This window comes from Leptonychotes weddellii, chromosome 6, assembly GCF_054177405.1.
Source record: "Leptonychotes weddellii isolate Sample4059 chromosome 6, ASM5417740v2, whole genome shotgun sequence".
In the NCBI taxonomy this organism is placed as follows: domain Eukaryota; kingdom Metazoa; phylum Chordata; class Mammalia; order Carnivora; family Phocidae; genus Leptonychotes; species Leptonychotes weddellii.
Genome location: NC_138374.1, coordinates 13,893,850 through 13,916,380, shown reverse-complemented (window position 1 = coordinate 13,916,380; position 22,531 = coordinate 13,893,850). Strand labels below are relative to the sequence as shown.

The 22,531-nt window shown below is 33.7% G+C and overlaps 1 protein-coding gene across 2 annotated transcripts in view; it reads left to right on the top strand.

Moving 5' to 3' along the window:
• Window positions 1–22,317, top strand: part of LOC102732683 (attractin-like protein 1) — a 163,470-nt gene extending 141,153 nt beyond the window's left edge. The window contains exons 14-15 of one of the 2 annotated variants that reach the window (XM_081823458.1): window positions 4,340–4,477; window positions 21,797–22,317. In XM_081823458.1, the coding sequence (XP_081679584.1) occupies window positions 4,340–4,477; window positions 21,797–21,894 (236 nt within the window). In that variant the 3' untranslated portion in view covers window positions 21,895–22,317. Of the gene's footprint in view, window positions 1–4,339; window positions 4,478–21,796 lie in introns of those variants that run through there. The other variant, XM_081823459.1, reaches the window with a different exon arrangement.
• Window positions 22,318–22,531: the final 214 nt, after the last annotated feature.

The window sequence follows — 22,531 nt, the reverse complement described above, 5'->3', positions numbered from 1 at the left end:
GGATATGCTCAACTGTTCAGTATTGTGTATGGTTGCTTTTGCACTATAATGCACTATAATATAGGCAGAGGTGAATAATTGTGGTAGAAATTATATCATCAGCAAAGCCTAAAATACTTACCATCTAGCCCTTTACAGAAAAAAAATTTTTTTTCTCAGCGTATATTCTGTGTTGTATTTGTATGATCTGAGTTTTTAGAAGTATTTCAAGGGGCCATTTACATCTGATTTTGCAAGGTGTGTGTGAGGTTTTTCTTGATTACAGAACAGATTTTACGTTAATGTTTGATGTTTCTCTACCATGTGGACAATGTGAATTTCACCCAACATATATGTCTGGCATAGGCTATAATTTCTCACAAGTGACTTTTTTTCTTTCATACACCTACCACAGTGTCCTTAAGGTTCTTTTCAGCTACTTTGGGCTTGTGATGTGCTTTAGTACCTTTTTTCTCCCCCACAGATAGGGGCTGCAATTGAAGGCTTCAGGCATTATAAATATGGTTCAGTTTAGCTCTCTTCCTTGAGGATGCCAGAGATCATATCACCTGGCCATGCTGCGTTTTCAAACCCATGTCTCTTTATTCTTGGTTGTTTATCCTATGTATAGTGAAATTCTGTAACTACCTCAAAATTCTCTTTAACATTCTTGTTTTGAATCCCAGTTCTGATTTTTAGCATCTGATAATCCCTTTTGTTTTAAGATAGGGTATGTGTTAAAAAATGTTTTGAGTAAATTTTCTGTATATACTTTTTTTGAGTTTTATTGAGGAAGTTAAGCAGATATTTTTAAATGTTTTACATCTGTTTTAGAGAGCACATATTTTTCAAAACTATGTACTTTATTTGCATATCAAATGCTGAGTTTTCCATAATGCTTGCTTGCTTGCTTTCTTTTTTTCTTTCTTTCTTTCTCTTTCTTTTTCTTTCTTTCTTTCTTTCTTTCTTTCTTTCTTTCTTTCTTTCTTTCTTTCTTTCTTTCTTTCTTTCTTTCTTTCTTTTCTTTCTTTCTTTCTCTTTTTTTTAAATCTGTTTGTGTATCCAGAGATAAAGAACCATCTGGGCTGGTTTTAAAATTTAGACAAAACAGTATGGATAGCTTCTCTTTAGCTTTATTCATGTTCCTCAGCCAGGTTGTTATTAGAACCTTTCAAGTAACAATGTATCCTGCAAGAACTGTTAGATGCAAGCTTCTATTAACTCATTGCTCCAGCACCCTGATGCTAGTAGGAATAAAACATAATCATAGGCTTATTGTGTATCGTTTTCTTGTCTGTGTTTGCTACAGCCATTATGCCTGGGTTCCACTTTCTGTAACATGCTTTCTCTTTTGCCATTATTACCATGCTAGTTACAAGCTATGACAGTGACCACCCCCCCCTCTTCTTTTTTCCCTCGGAAATTCTGTCTGCAGTTAGGTCTAAATTGTACCAGCTTTTTGTGTGGTATATTCATTACCCCAAACATTTGACTTTCCTGTATCACACTTTCCATGAGCTGTATGGCATCATGCCAATAATATGCTTCATGATTGCCCTATGGCTCAGAACTGCCTTCTGAATTTCTCATTTTCAGGAAGAGACAGTGAGTGGAATTACACCAGGGATCCTCTTTTAATTTCCAGAGATATTGTAGTTTACTACTTTCTTTAATTTGTGTCATTGTCACCATACCCAAATTCCTGTAGTTGCTGGCAAGTTTCCTTCTTATTTTAGTGGTGAGCTAACGGGAGGATGTTAGATGTGATTGCTTCTTATTCAGAAGTTAAAGCATTTGTTTTTATGATGAAAATATATCGCCAGGAGGTTCATAAAATACATATAGTAACCCATTTGTTATTTTAACTTTTTCAGGTAATGCTTTACATGTAGTGGGCACTCAATAAATTTTGTTTTTACCTGACTGAATTAATTAGTGGTGTCACATAATAAAATTTCTATGAAACAGTAACTTACACTTTTAAACAAGTGTTAAAAAATTAAAGTTCTTAACATTATTATTTCTTATTATGGAAGCAATATGAATTTATTATAGAAAATTGATGATGCAAAAAATCTTACTAAACTAAGATAACCTATATTAACTTTTCCATAGGCATACTTAAACATTTTGTTTTTTAAACTTTGTTATTTTTATTTTTTATTTAGATTCAATTAATTAACATATAATGTATTATTTGTTTCAGGAGTACAGGTCTGTGATTCATTAGTCTTATATAATACCCAGTGCTCATTACAACACATACCCTCCCCAATGTCCATCACCCAGTAAACCCATCCCCCACGCCCTCCCCTCCAGTAACCCTCAGTTTGTTTCCTAAGATTAAGAGTCTCTTATGGTTTGTCTCCTTATTTTTATTTTTTTAAATTAATTTGTTTATTTTAGAGAGAGAGAGAGAGAGCCCTTGAGAGAGCGAACAGGGGGAGGGGTAAAGGGTGAGGGAGGGAGAGGGAGAGAAGGAGACTCCCGCTGAGCATGGAGCCTGATGCTGGGCTAGATCTCAGGATTTTGAGATCATGTCCTGAGCTGAAATCAAGTCAGTAGGATGTTTAACCAACTGAGCCACCAAGGCATCCCATATTTATACATTTTAAAACAAAATTGTCATTCTAAATGTAATGTTTTGTATCTTGATTTCACTTAAATTATTGTGAACATGTTTCCTTGTTCAAAATTTCCTCATTGTTTCATAATGTAATATAAAATGTGAAAACTATGTTATAATTTTCCTCAGTTTTATAAAGAGGATGATGGAGATTATTTAGCATTTTCCCATGATGGCTTTATGTTATTTCTATACTGTCTTACAGTAGAGTTATGGCTCTGAAAATTTCTATAAGGTATAGGTGTTTAGTTTTTACTGTTCTTGCCTGTGTATTTCTTTACCCTTTGATGTTAGCTCTTGTGGATGAACCTATGTTACTCTCTTAGGATTTCCCTCTCACTTTCAAATTTTCTACATACAAGAGGTATGGTATTTAATGTCTGTCTTTTGATTCGTACTTTCTGATTGTGTGTTTGTTTCTGCCATTGATTAGCTGTGTGACTTTGGGTGGTTGCTTAACCCAGGCTTCCTTATCTTAGAAATGGTCCCCAGTGTAGTGCCTTCCATATAGAATCATTGTGAGGATTAAATGATATAATTTAGGTATACCACCTGGTATACTATCTGGCAATAGAGTGGTATTTATATATTCTAAGACTGATACAAAATGTACTCTGACCAATCAGAAGAGATGCTGGCCACAAACAATTGAAATTGACTGAATATTGGCTTCCCTGGCTAGAGTAAGAGAAAGCTCAATTAAATGCTATCTTAGTTGTAATAGTGATGAAAATGATTATGAGGGTGGCAATGATGATGGTGTTTGGGCAAGCAGTTATGAAACTAAGTCATTATGCTCCAAATAGGACGAAAGACATGAGCTTTCATATATGAACTTTATCTCTCATCTGAAATGCTCCTGTAAAATTATTACCAGAACTTATTAAATCTTATATTACACATAAAACACAAAAAAGTCTCATGCTTTAAATGTGATTCTGTTTAGTTCACATTCAAAAAGAATTTTGATTAAGCTTTGAAGCTTTTCTTATCCAAAGAAAATAAGACGATAATTTGCTTTTATGCAAATTAACTTAAAAGTGCTATTTTTGTTAATCATACATGGAGCTTTTTGAAGGACCTGTAGCCACACAGTTTTCTATATTTATTGATCCTTTGTTATTGTGTGTAAATATAATTAAGATGCATTTTAACATTCTTTACCAAAGCTATATTATTCATTCTTGTGTTTGTGTAACTTCTAGACATAATATTCACTTGAATCTTTAAGGAACGTGCTAAGTATTACTTTTTGGGGCGCCTGGGTGGTTCAGTCACTTAAGTGTCTGACTCTTGATTTTATCTCGGGTCATGATGTCAAGATCGTGAGATGGGGCCCCTTATTGGGCTCCGTGCTGGGCATGGAGCCTGCTTAAGATTCTCTCTTTCCCTCTCCCTCTGCCCCTCACCCCTGCTCATGTGCACTCTCTCTCTCCCACTCCATCTCAAAAAAAATAAGTATTCCCTTTTTAGCTATAACTGTTATGTTTTACTTTATCTCTTTCCCCTACATTTTATAGAACATATGACAAAATTTCAACACAATTTATTATATATATTGTCCTGCATTAATATTTTGAGCCACATATATTTTACATAAAAAAATAAAACTTGGGAAATGTCCTTTGGACTTTGCTACCATTCAAATTTGTAAAATAAATTCTTTGTCTTGATAGCTATTATACTTGCTATGGTTTTGTAGGTATTTATAATATTTTTTACTCTTTTCTTTAGCTTGCCAGTGTAATGGACATAGCACTTGCATCAATAATAACGTGTGTGAACAGTGTAAAAATCTTACCACAGGAAAGCAGTGTCAAGACTGCATGCCAGGTTATTACGGGGATCCGACTAATGGAGGACAGTGCACAGGTAAGTATTTTTTCTTTTACTTCAGTGTATTTTTACCACAGAAAAGAAAATTGAGAAAGATACAACTCTTGTGGAAAATATATTTTATAAAAGAAAATTTTTTCCATTAGGTTTTTTTTTTTTAAGATTTTATTTATTTGACAGAGAGAGCATGAGCGGAGAGAGGATCAGAGGGAGAGGGAGAAGCAGGCTCACTGTTGAGCAGGGAGCCCGATGCGGGGCTCGATCCCAGGATCCTGGGATCCTGACCTGAGCTGAAGGCAGATGCTTAACCGACTGAGCCACCCAGGCGTCCTCCATTAAGTTTCAGTATTTTTAGAAGGTAGTATTTATTCATTAGGGGAGATATGAACTATAACAATTCTCTGATATACTTTAAAAAGTTTTTTTCTTATTTCAAAATGAATACATGGAAAATTAGCAAATGCAGATACATTAAAAATCGCCTGTAGTCTCACTATTCAAAAAATTCACTGCTGATTGTTTTTTAATAATAATAAGTTATTGTTTGACTTTAGATATAAGAAATAATTAATGGTTTTGTGTATGCCTTACATCAGATAAGCTTTTTTGGGTTTGGAATCAATCCTGGGCTGAAATCCCCCCGCCACTGTTCACGTGTGTGACCATAACCACTCAACTTCTCAGTGCCGCATTGTTCTCATATGTAAAAAGGAGATTGATAAAGATCAAATGAGATCATATATATAGGGGCACACATAAGGGAATTGAAGTACATTAAAAGAGCATTTAAAGTGCTATTCTCATCACATTTTTTTGTTCACTAAACTCTACTTTTCTCTATCTTCCTCTCTATCCTCCTGCTTTTTTCTCTTACTTTTTAGAGAATTTTTAGGTTTTCCTTTTTTTTTATTATTATTTTTTATTATGTTATAAACTTCCTTTTAAATTGTAATTTTATAGTAATCCTTTTTTATCTCTAGGTTGGTCCTTGTCCCTATGTTTTAATCTTCTATTTCTACTTGGAGGCTGCCCGTACAGCACCCACAGAAAAGCCTCTATTGTTGGTTAGGAAAAGATGAAGACTATTAAACAGGGAGCTGGCCCAGGGCCTGGCCTATCAAAGAATGTTAACACTGCTTACATAATGTGAATAATGCTGCTGTGAACTTTACTGTACAAATCTTTGTTTGAATACTGGTTTTCAGTTCTTTTGTGCATAAACTAGGAGAGGGATTGTGGTAATTCTACGTTTAACTTTTTGAGGAATTGCCAAATTGTTCAAGTTCTTTTCCATAGTGGCTGCCTCATTCTACATTCCCACCAGAAACGTAGAGGATTCCAATTTCTCCACATCCTTGCCAACACTTGCTATATTCCATTTTTAAAAAACTTTAATCATCCTAGTGGATATGAAATGATATCCCATTGTGGTTTTGATTTGCATTTCCCTAATGACTAGTGATGTTAACTGTCTTTTCATGTGGTTGTTGGCCATTGTATATTTTCTTTGGAAAATATCTGTTGAAGTCCTTTGCCCATTTTAGAACAATTTATTATTTTTTTAATTGTGGTAAAATATACATAACATAAAATTTACTATTTTTACCATGTTTTTGTGTATAGCACAAAGGCATTAAATACATTTACTTTGTTGTGAAATCATCATTACCATCCATCTCCAGAACTCTTCTCATCTTGCAAAACTGAAACTCTGTACCCATTAAATAATAATTCTCCATTACCCTTACTCCAGCTCCTGGCAACCACCGTTTTATTTTCTGTCACTATGAATATGATTTCTCTAGATAGCCTGAAATATGTGGAATTGTACAGTATTTGTCCTTTAATGACTGGCTTATTTCTCTTAGTGTAATTGTCTTCAAGTTTCTTTCATGTTGTAGCATGTGTCAGGTCCTTCCTTTTAAAGGCCAAATAATATTCTGTTGTATGTGTATGTTATTGTATGTGTATATGCATACACATACATTATCCATTCATCCATTAATGGACCCCTGAGTTGCTTCCAACTATTGGTATTGTGAGTAATGCTGCAATGAACATGGGCGTGCTATATTTGTTCAGGTTCCTGTGTCTTTTCATGTGTTTATTGGCCATTTGTAGATCTTTGGAGAAATGTCTATTAAGTCCTTTGCCCATTTTTTATTTGGGTTGTTTGATGTTATCATTGAACTGTAAGGGTTCTTTATATATTCCAGATATGAAGCCCTTATCAGATATATATTTTGCAAATATTTTCTCCCATTCTGTAGGTTACCTTTTCACTTTCTTTATAGTGTCCTTTGAAACACAAAAGTTTCCAATTCTGATGAAGTCATTTATTTATTTATTTTTTTGTTGCTTGTGTTTTTGGTGCATATCTAAGAATCCACTGCCAAATGCAATGTCATGAGGATTACCAAAGTATTAATTTTTTGCCAATATAGTCAAAAGGAACATTTGAATAACTATCTTAGCTACAAAATGTTTTAAATTAGAATGGTAAGTTTTATCACTCCAATAGGCATAAGTGCTTTTAGAAATATGTTCCCCTTTGGGGATGATACTTCTCTGCTAGGTTTAAGACTAAGTTCAGTTATTCCATATTCATTTTTGTTGCTGACATTACACATCTGGCAAGCTGAGGCATAATGCAATGGAAAATTAAAGGGGATGAAAGATAAATGCTTATCTTATTCACTACTGCACATTCTCTGGTAGTTTATGGAGCTTTAAATAATTCCTTATAGTTTCCTTGTTTCCTAAAGTTGGCAAGATATTATTTTGCTGTCTCTGACTTCTCTATGGTGATGTAATATATGAAAGTCATTTTTATTTCTTAGGGCCACATTAGCTATCTAACTAAATCAAGAGTATCTCACATTTGGTGAATTATTTTTAATGCAGCTGTGGCTAAAATCAATTTATAAAAAATGAGAAGTATAAATTTACTGTTGTTTCTTTATTTTTAGTTCACCTTATTGAGAAAAGTTCATTTTTCATTAGTATATGCATTTATTAAAATTCAAAGTCTGTTGATAGTAAGGGAAAGAAGGAAGTAGATTTATATTAGAATGGTGAGGCTTTAGAGGTCCTGCAGATTCAGAGATTATTTTTTAAATTCAGTCTACTAAAGTCAATTTAACATTGTTGCCGATATTAATAAATGTACTTGTAGATTTTCCTCAGATTGTTTTTAGACTATGGCATATTCATAGCTATTCTTTTATTACAATTAACTCTTAAAAGTGGGTTATTAGTAACTGTCAGGGGTGCCTGGGTCACTCAGTCAGTTAAGCAACTGACCCTTGATTTCGGCTCAGGTCATGATCTCAGGGTGGTGAGACTGAGCCCTATGTCGGGCTCTGCACTCATCACGGAGTCTGCTTGAGATTCTCTCTCCCTCTCCCTCTGACCGTTCCCCTGCTCTCTCTCTCCCTCGCTCTCTCTCAAATAAATAAATAAATAAATACCTGTCAGAATGGCTAAAATTAACAACACACGTAACCACAGATGTTGGCAAGGATGCCAAGAAAGGGGAACTCTCTTACGTTGTCGGTGGGTACACAAACTGGTGCAGCCACTCTGGAAAACAGCATGTAAGTTCCTCAGAAAGTTAAAAATAGAACTATCCTATGATCCAGCAATTACACTACTAGGTATTTACCCAAAGGATACAAAAATACTGAATTGAGGGGGCACAGGCACCCTGATGTTTATAGCAATGTTATCAACAATAGCCAAACTATGGAAAGAGCTCAAGTGTCTTCAACTGATGGAAATGGATAAAGATGATGTGATAGATGTATATAGGCAATGGAATATTATTCAGCCATAAAAAAGAATGAAATCTTGCCATATGCAAGGATGTGGATGGAGCTGGATTGTATTATGCTAAGTGAAATAAGTCACCCAGAGAATGACAAATTCCATATGATTTCACTCATATGTGGAATTTAAGAAATGAAACAGATGTACATAGAGAAAAAAAGAAAAGAGAGAGGGAAATTCCCATAAAGAGACTCTTAACTATAGAGAACAAACTGAGGGTTGCTATAGGGGAGATGGGTGGGCGGATAGGTTAAATGGGTGATGGGTATTAAGGAGGGCACTTGTGATGAGCATTGGGTATTATATTTGAGTGATGAATCAATAATTCTACTCCTGAAACTAATATACTGTATATTAACTAACTGGAGTTTAAATAAAAACTTGGAACAAGAACTTTTTAAAAAGCGGTTTATTATTAAAATTATTTTATTTCTCATTGATGTCCAAAAAGATTCTTTGATACAAATTTGCCTTGGAGCTGCTATCTATCTATTTATTATCTATCTATCTTTCTATCTATCATCTATCATCTATCAATCATCTTTGTAGCTATGGAAGAATATAACATTGTAAACAGCTTGGGCTTTGGAATCATATTGCTTGGGTCCATATCCAGGCAATGCCACTGTCACCTTGGGTAATTTTTTAACCTATATTGTCTCAGTTTCCTCACTTAAAAATTATGTGACTAATTTAATTTATTGTGAGGCTTAAATGAGGTATTTTACATAAGAAATAATATGTGTTTCTGGCAAACGCTAACTCTAGAATGCTATTATTGCCATTATTGCTATTATTTTTATTATTACAATTTGTAACATCAGTAGACTTAAGTATGTTAATAAAAATGTATGATTTAGACTTTGTAGCAGTATTGTTTTTGTCATATAATCTCCAGTTTGACTTACAAATTTTAGTAAAAGAAAGTAAGTGAAAGTTTCATTGACTAGAATGTCTCACTCAACAGTCTATACACTGCATTACTTTGCAATGAAGGATTATCCTCAAATTCACAAACAATTATTGAGTGCTAACTATATGCAAAAGACTGTGCTAGGGCTTGATTTCTCTACATTGTAAGGTGCTGTCATAGCGTTATGAAGAGGTTGAATGATAGAACCAGGGACAAATAGATTAATCCTGATGGAACGATCTGGGTAGGCCCTTTGGAGTTAAGTTCAATTTATAAGTTACAATTTTATAAGATTATCATTAATTGCATGCTTTATATTATACCTTGTTCTAAATGTAAGACAACTAAGCTATAATGCTATTAATCCCCAAAATGTTTAAAAATACTTATATGTACTTGTTTTATTTGATTATTCATAAAAAGATGTACTATAAGAACAAAAAAAACTCTCCAAATCATGAAATATAGGCATTTTAAAAATTGCAGTCATATATGACCAATAGTTTTCTTCATCTAGGTCTTAACTCTTTTTGATTATTTTATTGCAAGATGTTTAATGGGTGAGTTGGTATTACCAATAAGATTTTTTTCTTTAACATTGCATTCATAATTGGTTTTAGCAAAGTCTAATTTTATATTTATTAAGTTATATCTTTTAGTTCATTTTCTTGTTCTTTTTCTAGGTTTTTGAATACTATACTCATCTGATTTTTTTCTTTCTACATTTTTAAATTTTAGTTTTTACTTTTAATAGTGATAAAGAAACTTACTCTTTTCTAGTTTGGGGAAAAAAGAGTTCTTCCAACAAGTGACAGTTCTAGTTTTGCCTTTGTTTCATATAAGCAAAACTTATTTATTTTTAAAATTTTTTGGTATATTGTGGATATCTACCCATAGCTGACTTTTACAGAAGTATTTAATACTTTAATAAATACATTGGGCTATGACACAACTATTCTCAGAGACAAGAGGGTAGTAAAAGGAGTATGAATGAACTCTTCTTTCTCTCTACTAGGATTTTAAACCCGTCTCACAAAAATAAATAAATAAACAAACAAACCCTTCTCACATATTAGAGATGTTTATAGAGGCTGAAAGTTTATAACCAAATGAACTATTTCTTGAAATAAGTGTAAGAAATTTAATTCTCTCAAACTGGGAACATTGACCTGAATAATCTAAAACTGCAGATGAATGAAAATCACTTGACATGGAAATCTTATTTCTATTAATTATTTTGACACAACAAAGTTAAAAGTTTGTATTTTCTTGGTATACATGATTTTCCTGTGTGACAGAGAAAGGCCAACCTGAGACTTTAAATATCCCAAAGAGGGGTGCTTGGGTGGCTCAGTCATTAAGCGTCTGCCTTTGGCTCAGGTCATGATCCCAGGGTCCTGGGATCCAGCCCCACATCGGGCTCCCTGCTCAGCGGGAAGCCTGCTTCTCCCTCTCCCACTCCCCCTGCTTGTGTTCCCTCTCTCGTTGTGTCTCTCTCTGTCAAGTAAATAAAGAAAAATCTTAAAAAAAATTTAAAAAAATATCCCAAAGAGAGGCCATTACATGAATAATTATATAATTATATGTAGATATTTAGCATATGGTGTGGGCATGAAGTTATACTTTGATTAAAGATTTGCTTCAGAATAACATTTTTTAAAAAAATTTAAATAAGAAAACCAAAAAAGGCTTTTTTAAATCATACAGAGCTGCCTGTTTAAACTGAAGGATTTAAAAAAATCTTTATTTTATAGCTTCTATTTATCTTCTCTCTGTACTAATTATTTTGAAATATTTTGTTTTTCTGGGGGATGTGTTCCTCTAACTTCAAACACTTATAGCCCTAAGCTTTCTTTATCCCATCTTTTTGAGTTCTCTTCATCCCTTTTATCCTCATAAAAGGAATCAAAACGACAAGAAGAACTGAGACTATGAAAGGTATTTGGACCTGACATTAAGTCAAGTGATTTCAGAATGACCTTCAGATTGTGGTTAGTAGAAGGTGCAGTTTTTACTAGTTTCTTGTATTAGATGCCTTTTCAGAAAGATGTCTGTGGGCTGAGCCTCATGAAACTGCTAGAGACATAGTCACTGAACTTTTGAGTGTTGGAGAACTTTGCTTGGCTTACTTCCGCATTTTTTTTTTTTTTTAAAGATTTTCTTTATTTATTTGACAGAAGAGACACAGCGAGAGAGGGAACACAAGCAGGGGGAGTGGGAGAGGGAGAAGCAGGCTCTCCGCTGAGCAGGGAGCCCGAGGCGGGGCTCGATCCCAGGACCCTGGGACCATGACCTGAGCCGAAGGCAGATGCCCAACGACTGAGCCACACAGGCGCCCCCTTCCGCACCTTTATTATACCTACCCCTTTTCCTCAAGATCTCTCTCCCTGTTTTTTTTTTTTTTAAAGATTTTATTTTTTTGACAGAGAGAGAGACAGCGAGAGAGAGGGAACACAAGCAAGGGGGAGTGGGAGAGGGAGAAGCAGGCTTCCCGCCGAGCAGGGAACCCGATGCGGGGCTCGATGCCAGGACCCTGGGATCACGACCTGAGCGGAAGGCAGACACTTAACTGATCCATCCAGGCGCCCCTCTCTCCCTGTTTTTCATTTGCACAAACTTTTACTTTCCACCCATCCTAACTTTAAATCTTCATTTCAACTTTTGGCATTTGGTTAGTGTTATTTAAGGTCCTAGACCTGATGCTACAGGTTATTTCCACCTCTGGTTTGCATGTTTTTGACAATGAAGTGTGTCACTTGCATGCTTTCTTTTCATTAATAAGTTCACTAATATATCTCATGGAATTAAAAAAAATACTTAATGGTTTTAAATCTACAGTATAATACATATGTTTTGGGGACGAGATAGAAGCCATTATTTTATTGTAAGTGTTTAATATTTCTCTTTAATTTCATTTGATGTGATGCCTACTCCCCTTTTCATGTATTGCTTAAGGTTTTGTGTTATAAGGATCTGGCATTATCTGGTTGTTTAAAAAGTGATGTAACATAGTATAATTTAATTTAACAATAAAAAGGCTTTTATACAAACCTACAAAAGTTAAGCTTTTGACAACTAAAGGGTAAATTTAAAATGGGTCATATTCCTCATATTCTCAAGCACAAAACATTTATTTTGTATACTCCAGAAAATTAGAGGTTAATCTAAGAAATTCTAAGCATGTATATGGTTTTAGTCTGATTTTATAGATTTTTTAAAGAGTAAAATTAAGCTAAATGCCAATTTGGATACATACTTTTTCATTGCTCAGATAAGGCACAAAAACTAATTAGTGATGGTGGACAAGTTAATTATATATTAGAAATGCCTAGAGCAGGTGTAGGAAAGCATAGGCATAAATATTTTCTGTAAATATTTCATAAACATATTAAAATCCTTCTTAATATATTATCACCAAGAAACACCTTTTCTCTCAAAGATCCATTTTTATATACCATGGGATATGAATGCAAATACTTGCTTTTCTTTTAATCACAAATAATTTTATCTATACCTTTCATCTTGCTTTTTCTCTATGGGTCCATCTACTGATTTTATAAGAATAATTCTATATTTTTAGGCTTTAAAGGAAGTATATAAATATTTAATTGTGTATTTATTTTAATAAGCTATTTTAACTTGTTTTTTGACTTCCTGTATTGTTCATATTGATTAGTTCAAAAACTGAATTGAGCGACTTTATTATTTAAAAATATTCTCCTTTCACCCCATCTTAGTTAATGATAATACCAGTTAAGCTCCCATGATTCTTCTTCTTAATCTCAGGAAACAAACTGAGGTTTGCTGGAGTGGTGGGGGGTGCGAGGGATGGGGTGGCTGGGTGATAGACACTGGGGAGGGTATGTGCTATGGTGAGTGCTGTGAATTGTGTGAGACTGATGAATCACAGACCTGTACCTCTGAAACAAATAATACATTATATGTTAAAAAAAAGAAGAAGAAGAACATAGCAGGAAGGGAAAAATGAAGGGGGAGAAATCGGAGGGGGAGACGAACCATGAGAGACTGTGGACTCTGAGAAACAAACTGAGGGTTCTAGAGGGGAGTGGGGTGGGGGAATGGGCTAGCCTGGTGATGGGTATTAAAGAGAGCACGTACTGCGTGGAGCCCTGGGTGTTATATGCAAACAATGAATCATGGAACACTACATCAAAAACTAATGATGTGATATATGGTGATTAACATAATATAATAAAATTAAAAAAAAAGCAAGAAAAAGCTCCCATGATTCTTCTCTTCTTTTGCTGTTGGATGTTACAGGTTAGCTGAAATGGAATAGTTTCTTATTAAATATTTGTTGAATGAATGAATGAATACCCTCCCTACAATCTCTATACCCTCCATACAGTGCCTCCATTTGTTATCTACCTTTTTATTCCCTTTATAGGAAGAGAAATAATTAATGTTTTCTTGAGATATGGAACTGTTTACTTGACATATTGCTAACAACATCCCTTCTACTCAAAATGGAAAAAACAAAACCCTTAACACATAGGGAAAAAGAGAACACCTCAAAGTTGTTAAACATAATGTTGTTATTGACTTACAAGTCAAAAACATAAACATGTATTTTATTTATTTTTTTAGGTGTATAAATGTTTAATCTTTTCAAAATCGAAAAGGTCTATTTAATTCTTTTTGTTTTGACATAATTTAATACAGAAGAGTTGCAAGTAAATTCACAGAGTTCCTTCAAGTCTCCTCTCTGTCTTGCTGTTTCAGTTAAACATTGCAGACTTGATGGGCCTTTATCCCTTAAATACTTTAGTGATATTTTCTAAAAACTATGAATTTTCTTAATTATATTACAGTTACAGAAATCAGGAAATGAACCTTGGTGCATATTGTTATTAAATATAGACCTTATTTAGATTTTACTAATTGTCCCAGCGTTGTTCTTTAGAGAAAAGAAAATCCAAGATGACTGGTTGCATTCATTTTTATGTCTCTTTAGCCTTCTTGAATCTGGAACATTTCTTGAGTCTTTTTTTTTTAATAAGTGACATTGACATTGTTTAGGATTATAGCCCATTTTTTTGTGTGTGTATAGCATGTGCTTTGTATGAAATATGTCTTTGTTTGACATTTCTTCATGATTATATTCTGATTGCATACTTTTGGCAGGAATATCACTGAAGTTATGCTAAATTCTTCTCACCATATCATGAGCCACATGCTGTCATCCTTCCATTAATGGTAATGTTCAATAGGGACATTTGGATGAAGTCTTGTCTGCCAGATTTCTTCACTCTAAAGTTACTATATTATCCTTTAATGAAAAAAATATCTTTTAGGAGATACTTTGAGACTGTGAGTATTACGTTAGTTCTTAAACTTTTACCTACTAATTTTATGATTTTTACCAAATGGTGATTTTCTATCATTCTTTCTATACTAATTATTTTGGCTTTCTTTTACAATGAAAAGCTTTTTCTTCTCTAGTTTGTGTTATCTTATTTATGTATTTATTTATGTATCTGTGTATCTGTCTATTTTTGTATCATCTGTCTATCCATCCATTTTTCATATATCTACTTACATACTCTTTATCATTCTTTGAGCATTTTCTTGTATTTTTGCCACCATCTTGTACTTTTCCTGCCCAGACTGGAAGCTGACATTTCTTAAGCAGCCTTGGTTCCTTTAGTGGGCTCTTTGCTACAAAGACAATTTTATTTCTAGATCATCTCAACAGAACTGGAGAATACAGCGTACACACATGCTGTGTGCACACATGCTTACTTGTCTACCCATAGACACATATATTCTTATACATGTACATAACTACACACATTGATACACATTTCTACATCTACCTATATTTTATACTAAAATCCATGAGTTTCGGGGCATCTGGGTGGCTCAGTCAGTTACGAGTCCAACTTTTGGTTTCGGCTCAGGTCATGATCTCGGGGTAGTGAGATTAAGCCCCACCTTGGGCTCTGTGCTCAGCTCAGAATCTGCTTGGGATTCTTTCCACCTCCCTCTCTCTCCCCCTCTGCTCTTCCCCATGTTTGCACTCTTTCTCCAAAATAAAATAAATAAAATCTTTAAAAAAAAAACCCATGAGTTTACACTAATACCTCATTTTCTGTCCCTTACTACAGGGTTCATTCTGTTCTTCCTATTGTCCAAATTTTTAAGCTGACTTTCATTATCCACAATATATATTTTTAAATTTCCTCAATCTTAAAATGCACAGAAAGTAGTTTTGGAATTGCTAAACCATACCTCTGTGAAAAGGAAGTCTACTAATGAGAGTTTAACATTTATTTATTTATTTTGTCTTCAGTATGAGCACATATAGTCTGTAATTGTGTTTCAGAAGTACTTGTGTTCATTCTTTTTCCCTCCTCAGTGTGGTTGTTAGTCATTTGAGTAGGGGCCATTCATTTATTTCTGTGTTTAGTCAGCTTTAGGGCCACCTGCACCCCACCAGTATTGTTGATGTAATTTTCTTTTTTGAATACGTGAAATATTAACACGGTCCTCAAAGTCGCAAATGTACAAAAAGTCAATTTCCCCCTATTCTTTTCATGACATTCTCACTCATGCCCTGTAAGTAACCTATCTCAAACCAGTCTCTGGTTTATTCTCCCTATGTTATTTTTAAAATTAAATATGCAGAAACATGCATATTTTCTCAATTTTTTACACAAAGGGTAACATGTTCTGTTGTACTGGTTTTTTTTGTCATTTAGTAATATAACTTGGAAATCATTCCACATTACAGAGATCTTCCTCATTGTTTTTATACCTACCTAGTACTACATTATGAGGATATACTATAGCTTATTCAACTATTCTCCAACGATGAATATTTAGGTGAATTCCAATAATTTCAAATATCAGTAGTGGTGTAGTGGAAACTTTTGTGTGCATATATATATCTGTACTGTAAGGGGTGTATCTTCAAGATAAATTCCAAGAATGGAGCATGTGGGGTTAAGAGATAAACACATACATTGTATTGCTAGTAATGATTGTACCAGTCTGTACTCCTACTAGCAGTGTATGAGAGAGTATCTGTTTCCATATAGCTTTGTGAACAGAAAATATTTTTATACTTTTTAACTTTTGTCTGATAGATGAAAATTTTAATTTTTAGTTCTCTTATGTGTGAAATTAATCTTATCTTCATACATTTAAGGACCATTTTTATATTTTATGTGAATTGTCTGTTTTTTGCTCAATTTTCTGTTGAGATATTTTTATCCTCTTAATTTAATGAGAGTTCTTTACTTATTAGGAATATTATCCATCTGTTGAACAGTTTTCTCCAATATGTGTCCTTTGGCATTGCTTATGGTGATTTTTTGTTTGTTTGTTTTTGCCATGTTGAAGTCTTTATATTTTAATCTCATCAAAATTATCACTCTCGAGTTAGAGTTAGAATACTTTTTCTTACATCCAAGTTATCTATGAAATTCTTCTGTTACTTGTGTGGTTTTACTTTTTTACACTTAGATCACTAAGCTTTTGGAGTTTAATTTTGTGTATGGTGTGAGGTATAGATCTAAATTTACCTTTTTCACCAGTTGTCCTATTGACATTTATTTTAAAATATTCATTTTGATCCCTGATTTAATATACAAGCTTTTTATATTCTAAGGTTTCATATGTATTTGGTTCTATTTATGGATTTTCTGTTCTACTCTGCTGATCTGTTTGTCTCTTGATGTGCCAGTATCGCAGTGTTTTTATTGTAGAGGACTTATAAATGTTTTAATGTCTAGTAGGCTGGTTCTTTTTTTTTTTTAAGCTTTTCTTTTTTAGTGTTTTCCTGGCTTTTCTTGCATGTTTATCTTTTTATATGATGACTGTTATCAATTTATCAAATCCCATAAAAAAGTTGTTATTTTTTTTTCATTTCTTTGAAGTTGTTCCTCTGTCAAATGGGTATAATATGTGTGGCAAAAGATTAAAGAAGTAATGTGTATGAAAATACTTCAGGGCGCCTGGGTGGCTCAGTTGGTTAAGCGACTGCCTTCGGCTCAGGTCATAATCCTGGAGTCCCTGGATCGAGTCCCGCATTGGGCTCTCTGCTCGGCAGGGAGCCTGCTTCTCCCTCTGACCCTCCCCCCCTCATGTGCTCTCTCTCTCTCTCTCTCTCAAATAAATAAATAAAATCTTAAAAAAAAAAAAGAAAATACTTCAGAAATAGTACAGTCATATAGATATAAAATATTGTTATTGTTATTATGTTACAAAATATGTTTTATATTTTTAACATAATACTCAACATTTTTTCAGATTCTTTGATTCATCATCTAATATCTATTCAAGGCAATCTTTTAAAGTAACCTCATTGAAAACAATGCAGATTCATTTTGGTACAATAAAAATTCAGTCAGTTGGAATTTAAGAATTTGAACTTGAGGCAAGTAGTAATCTTTGTGAATAGCTTCTAGTAATGTGTCATTCTTAAATGTCTCATTTATAGCCCAGGATCTTAATATTTTGTTCTATTTTTTTAGATGAATGAAAACCAGACTAAATAAAGTATAAGAGGTCAATTTTAAAGGGTTTAAATACTTTTTTTTTAAAGATTTTATTTATTTGAGAGAGAGAGTGAGAGAGAGAGCGCAAGAGGGGGTAGGGTTAGAGGGAGAAGCAGACTCCCCACCGAACAGGGAGCCCGATGTGGGACTCGATCCCGGGACTCCGGGATCATGACCTGAGCCGAAGGCCGTCGCTTAACCAACTGAGCCACCCAGGCACCCTTAAATACTTTTAATGGTAGTTATTAGCAGCAGTCAAGAAATCTACCCAGCTAGAGTAAGAAAATAAAATATGACTAAAGGTTTATTCTTTAATCAAAGATAATGAAACAAGATTAAAATTACTCTTTTATAAAAGTAAACACAGAATATTAAGAATACAATTCTAGAAGTTGAGTTAAAATTTATTTTGGTGAAATTTTTAATATTTGAATGTTTTTGCTTAACCCTGTTCTGTTAGGAAAAAAAAAACTAACTTGTTTTAAATATGGTTTCAGTTTTTAAAATTAAATCAGAATGGAAAACTGACAAATTATGTGATTCCAGGGTTTGTGATTGTAGATCAGGGATTGGCATGCTTTTTTTCCTTTAAAGGGTTAAATAGTAAATTGTGTTTTTTGTGGGCCACTTATGGTTGCTCCCTCTGCCTCATCTGCCTCCTTCCCTCCTTTATCTCCACCTTTACCTCCTTCTCTTTCTTCACAATCCTTTAAAAATGTAAAAACCATTCTTAGCTTATGGGTTGTACAAAAATAGGAAATGGGCCAGATTTGGACCCAGGGATATAGTTAGAATAGATGGTTAGAGTTTCTTCTTTCAATTTTTGAATATGTTGGACAGCTTTGGAATATAAAATATAAATATTACAGCCCTCTTGGCACTTTATGACTTTCTAACCTTTACTGAAATCCTTGAAACAGTGCCATTTGCTTGAGGGTTCCAGTTACTTAAGTTCTAGATTCTTATTTGCCACTTTTTTTTTTTAAGATTTATTTATTTATTTGAGAGAGAGAGTACACAAGCAGGGAGAGGCGTGGAGGGGCAGAGGGAGAGGGAGGGAGAATCATCAAGTAGACTCCCCGCTGAGCACGGAGTCTGTTGAAGGGGCTCCATCCCACGACCCTGAGATCATGACCTGAGTTGAAATCAAGAGTTGGACGCGCAACCGACTGAGCCACCCAGGTGCTCCTTGTTTGCCATCTTAATTACAGTTCTAGAGCAGTGCCTTACACCCCAGACCATTTAGTAAATACTGGATCTATGGCTGAATAACTGAGTTTTACTAGTCACTCTTTATTTAGGCAAGTACAGGTGTCAAATATCCTGACTAAAAGTAATCTCTGTATGTCCGATTGATGGCCTATTTTTAATTACGAGAACTATCACTTTTTCAGTAGAAAAAAAAAATCACAGTCTCTCAACAACAGGTCCATAGCAATAGTTGTAATTTTTGCATTTTTAATGAGAAAATTCAGATTGGTAAGATATTGTTGGTATCAACATTTCATGTTTATATAAAAAAGAAACAGCTGTATTCAGTTTTCCCTTTTCATAAACCACACATTGATGAAAATTTGGGCTTAGAGTTGTAAATAAAAATGTAAATTTGAAGAATAGAATTTTAGATCAGCTATTTGAACATTTGCCTTTGGTCAGAATTCTTACTCCTTTGAAATATAATGTATAGCAGATCTACTAAATATTAAGTATAATATGCTAGAAGTATACAAAGCATATTAAATCGACATGATTTCCTAACCTCCAGAAATTATTGTTATAGGTATTCAACAGATAGCAAGGATGTAGCAATGAAAGGGACTTTGGCACATAAACTGACGTAGAAACAAATGCTACCAATCATGACTACTTTTTGGTTTCATGTTTCTAGGTATATTCTTCATGTACAACTTGTTAGAATAACCCTTATAGCATCTTTTTTTTTTTTTCCTATCCTTATTGTTCAGTCTTGGTTATAAGTTGATATTGCAACTTTATACTGTAGGGGAACAGAAATAACATGTGACCACATAGTGTCCCTTTAGTGTATGTCTAGGCTATAAAATCATCATCATATAAAATTTGCCAAACAAGAGGCCACTGTATGATGATTTCATAGGTGCTTATTCAGCATAAAAAGATGACCTCAAATGCTGACAACAGAATAATTTCAACAGTCATGAAGTATAAATTTTAAACAATTGAATTTAAAATACATTTGTGTCATTTTAGCTTGAAGTATAGAACCACAAGGGAATTCTTTCAAAATGAGCTCACATTAAAAGGTATTTTAACACAATTTTTTTTTGTCTCAGGAATTATTAAAGCTACTATACAATGATAATTCTTTTAAGGAACTCTGCAAACATAACTCTTATTCAGTTCTGTCATAAAGGGTAAATAAAAGGTTTATCTAAGTTTTAAAATATTAATGTGCATCATTATTTTTAGTAAAGTTCTGAATATAAGACAAACTAATATGAACCTCTGCAAGTTAATATTAAGATATCATGGTATATTCATTTACTATTTATGAAATTACATGTTATCAATATATCTTAGGGTCCCATAATTGCTTGCTGTTCATTTATTTTATTCCTTGCAATACTATCCCTTGTCATTCATTTCTGCAATTCTTGCATCGTGGGTTTCTATAGTTAATTCTACAAACTTAAAGGAAAATTATGCTGATTTATTTAAATATTCTTTAGGAAGAAAAAAAGTCATACTTTTATGTGGAAATTTCTTCTAGCCAAAAAACCATGTTGTTAAGAATCTACCTAGTACCAAAACGTACTTCATATGTGTGTGTAGGGGTGTGTGTATTTACTTTATATTAATCATCTATATTTTTCAAAGCAAAAAAATCATAAACAATTAGCAAGATACTTAGTGTTCTAGAATATTTTATATTTTGATTAAAACCAGTGACTCACTAATTTTTATATATGTATGTAAATCAAGGAAAAGCCACATTGTTTCCTTTATATCAGAGAGTGATTTAACTAGCTGGAGGCTGCAGGGACACAGTTCTCACTGAAGGTTTTTGAAAGGGCTAGCAGCATGGTTGGCCTGGTCTCTTTAGATTGTCTCAGGATTGTAAAATGCATTGTGCCTAGAAATACCGATGGTAGAAAGATCAGATATGTCACTGTGTTAGTAAGAGAAGGTGAATGACGATGCTATGCCACCAATTACAGTGGTTACCACGTGAAAAGGAGGGGTCAGATATAGGAGAGATTGTGCATGCTGAAAAAGAACCTACCAATTGTTGGGATGTTGGATACAATAAGTATGGAGTTTGTGTCCCAAATAATTGGAATGCTACTCTTTAACAAGGAGTGCAGAGTAAGAAAATGAAATGAGTTCATCTGAACCAAATTGACTGTGTGTAACTATTATGCCCTGGAATGTTTCCGTTAATATTCTGGAATATTAAAACTGAGAATGATCTCAGAAGCCTAATAAGATGATTTGGGGGCATAAAGAGGCATGCTTTTTTACATGATATATAATTATATTTTTATTTTTGTTGGCAGTGTAATAGTAGTAGGAGTAATAGCTGTATTTATTAAGTGCTTGATATGTGTTAGATATTTAAAAATACACGATCTCATTTAATCTTCACGTCAGTACTAAGAGCGAAGTATTATTATTTTTGTTTGTTTGTTTTTTTGTTTTTTTTTTTGCAGATGAATAAACTAAAGCAGAGAAGTTAAATAAATTGCCCAAGGTGGCTGGGTGATTATATATGTACATTTTGAATCTAAGCTGTTTGACTCCAAAACTCTTGTGCTCTTTGAAATCATTTCATTAAATAGATGTACCAAATGAGAAATGGAAAGGAGCCCAAAGAAGAATGTGATAATACTTGGATCCATACTAAACTTCAGGATACCCCAAAGACTTTGAAGAGTTTCACAAAATTTTTAAATAAGTGAATTTACTTCCCTTTAATAAAAAATAACTTATGTGGTAACTCTAGTTTATGGATGGCCAGGGGAAAATACACAGTATAAAAATAAAACCCTGAATGAAATGTGATGTATGTTTGTGATGGAGAATATTCAGTATCATTTTCATTTTGACTTACAGCTTGTACATGCAGTGGCCATGCAAATATTTGTCACATGCACACAGGAAAATGTTTCTGCACAACTAAAGGAATCAAAGGTGATCAATGCCAATTGTAAGTAAAAATGACTTTTTAGAACTTTTGTGGGTTGAACTTTTGCTGTAAACTAATTATTACAGGCTTTGCTTTTTAAGTTTAGTGTTGTGCTAGTTAAGCAACCAATATTATTTTAAACTAGGTTTACTTGCATTTTATCAATTCTCATAAAAAGTTAAGCCTTTTAAAAATGGCAGTTTTGTGGAGGCTTTAACAGAACCCATAGAATATGTTTGTCTTTGGTATCTCTCTAAAAAAAGAAACATTCTTAATTTTTTTGGAAAACACATACATTAAATTTTTATTTTATTTTTATGATTATCCTCCATAGCTTGTTAAATAATAAATCATATGTTTCTTGCCCTTCTTTTGAATGTGTCATTATTATTTTATAACTGTAGTTATTTAAGCCTTTCAAGTGGTTCCTTATTTTTCTCTGTTTCACTAGACATGAACCCACTCTTTTTTTTTTTTTTAAAGATTTTATTTATTTATTTGACAGAGAGAGACACAGCGAGAGAGGGAACACAAGCAGGGGGAGTGGGAGAGGGAGAAGCAGGCTCCCCGCAGAGCAGGGAGCCCGATGTGGGACTCGATCCCAGGACCCTGGGATCATGACCTGAGCCGAAGGCAGTTGCTCAACCGACTGAGCCACCCAG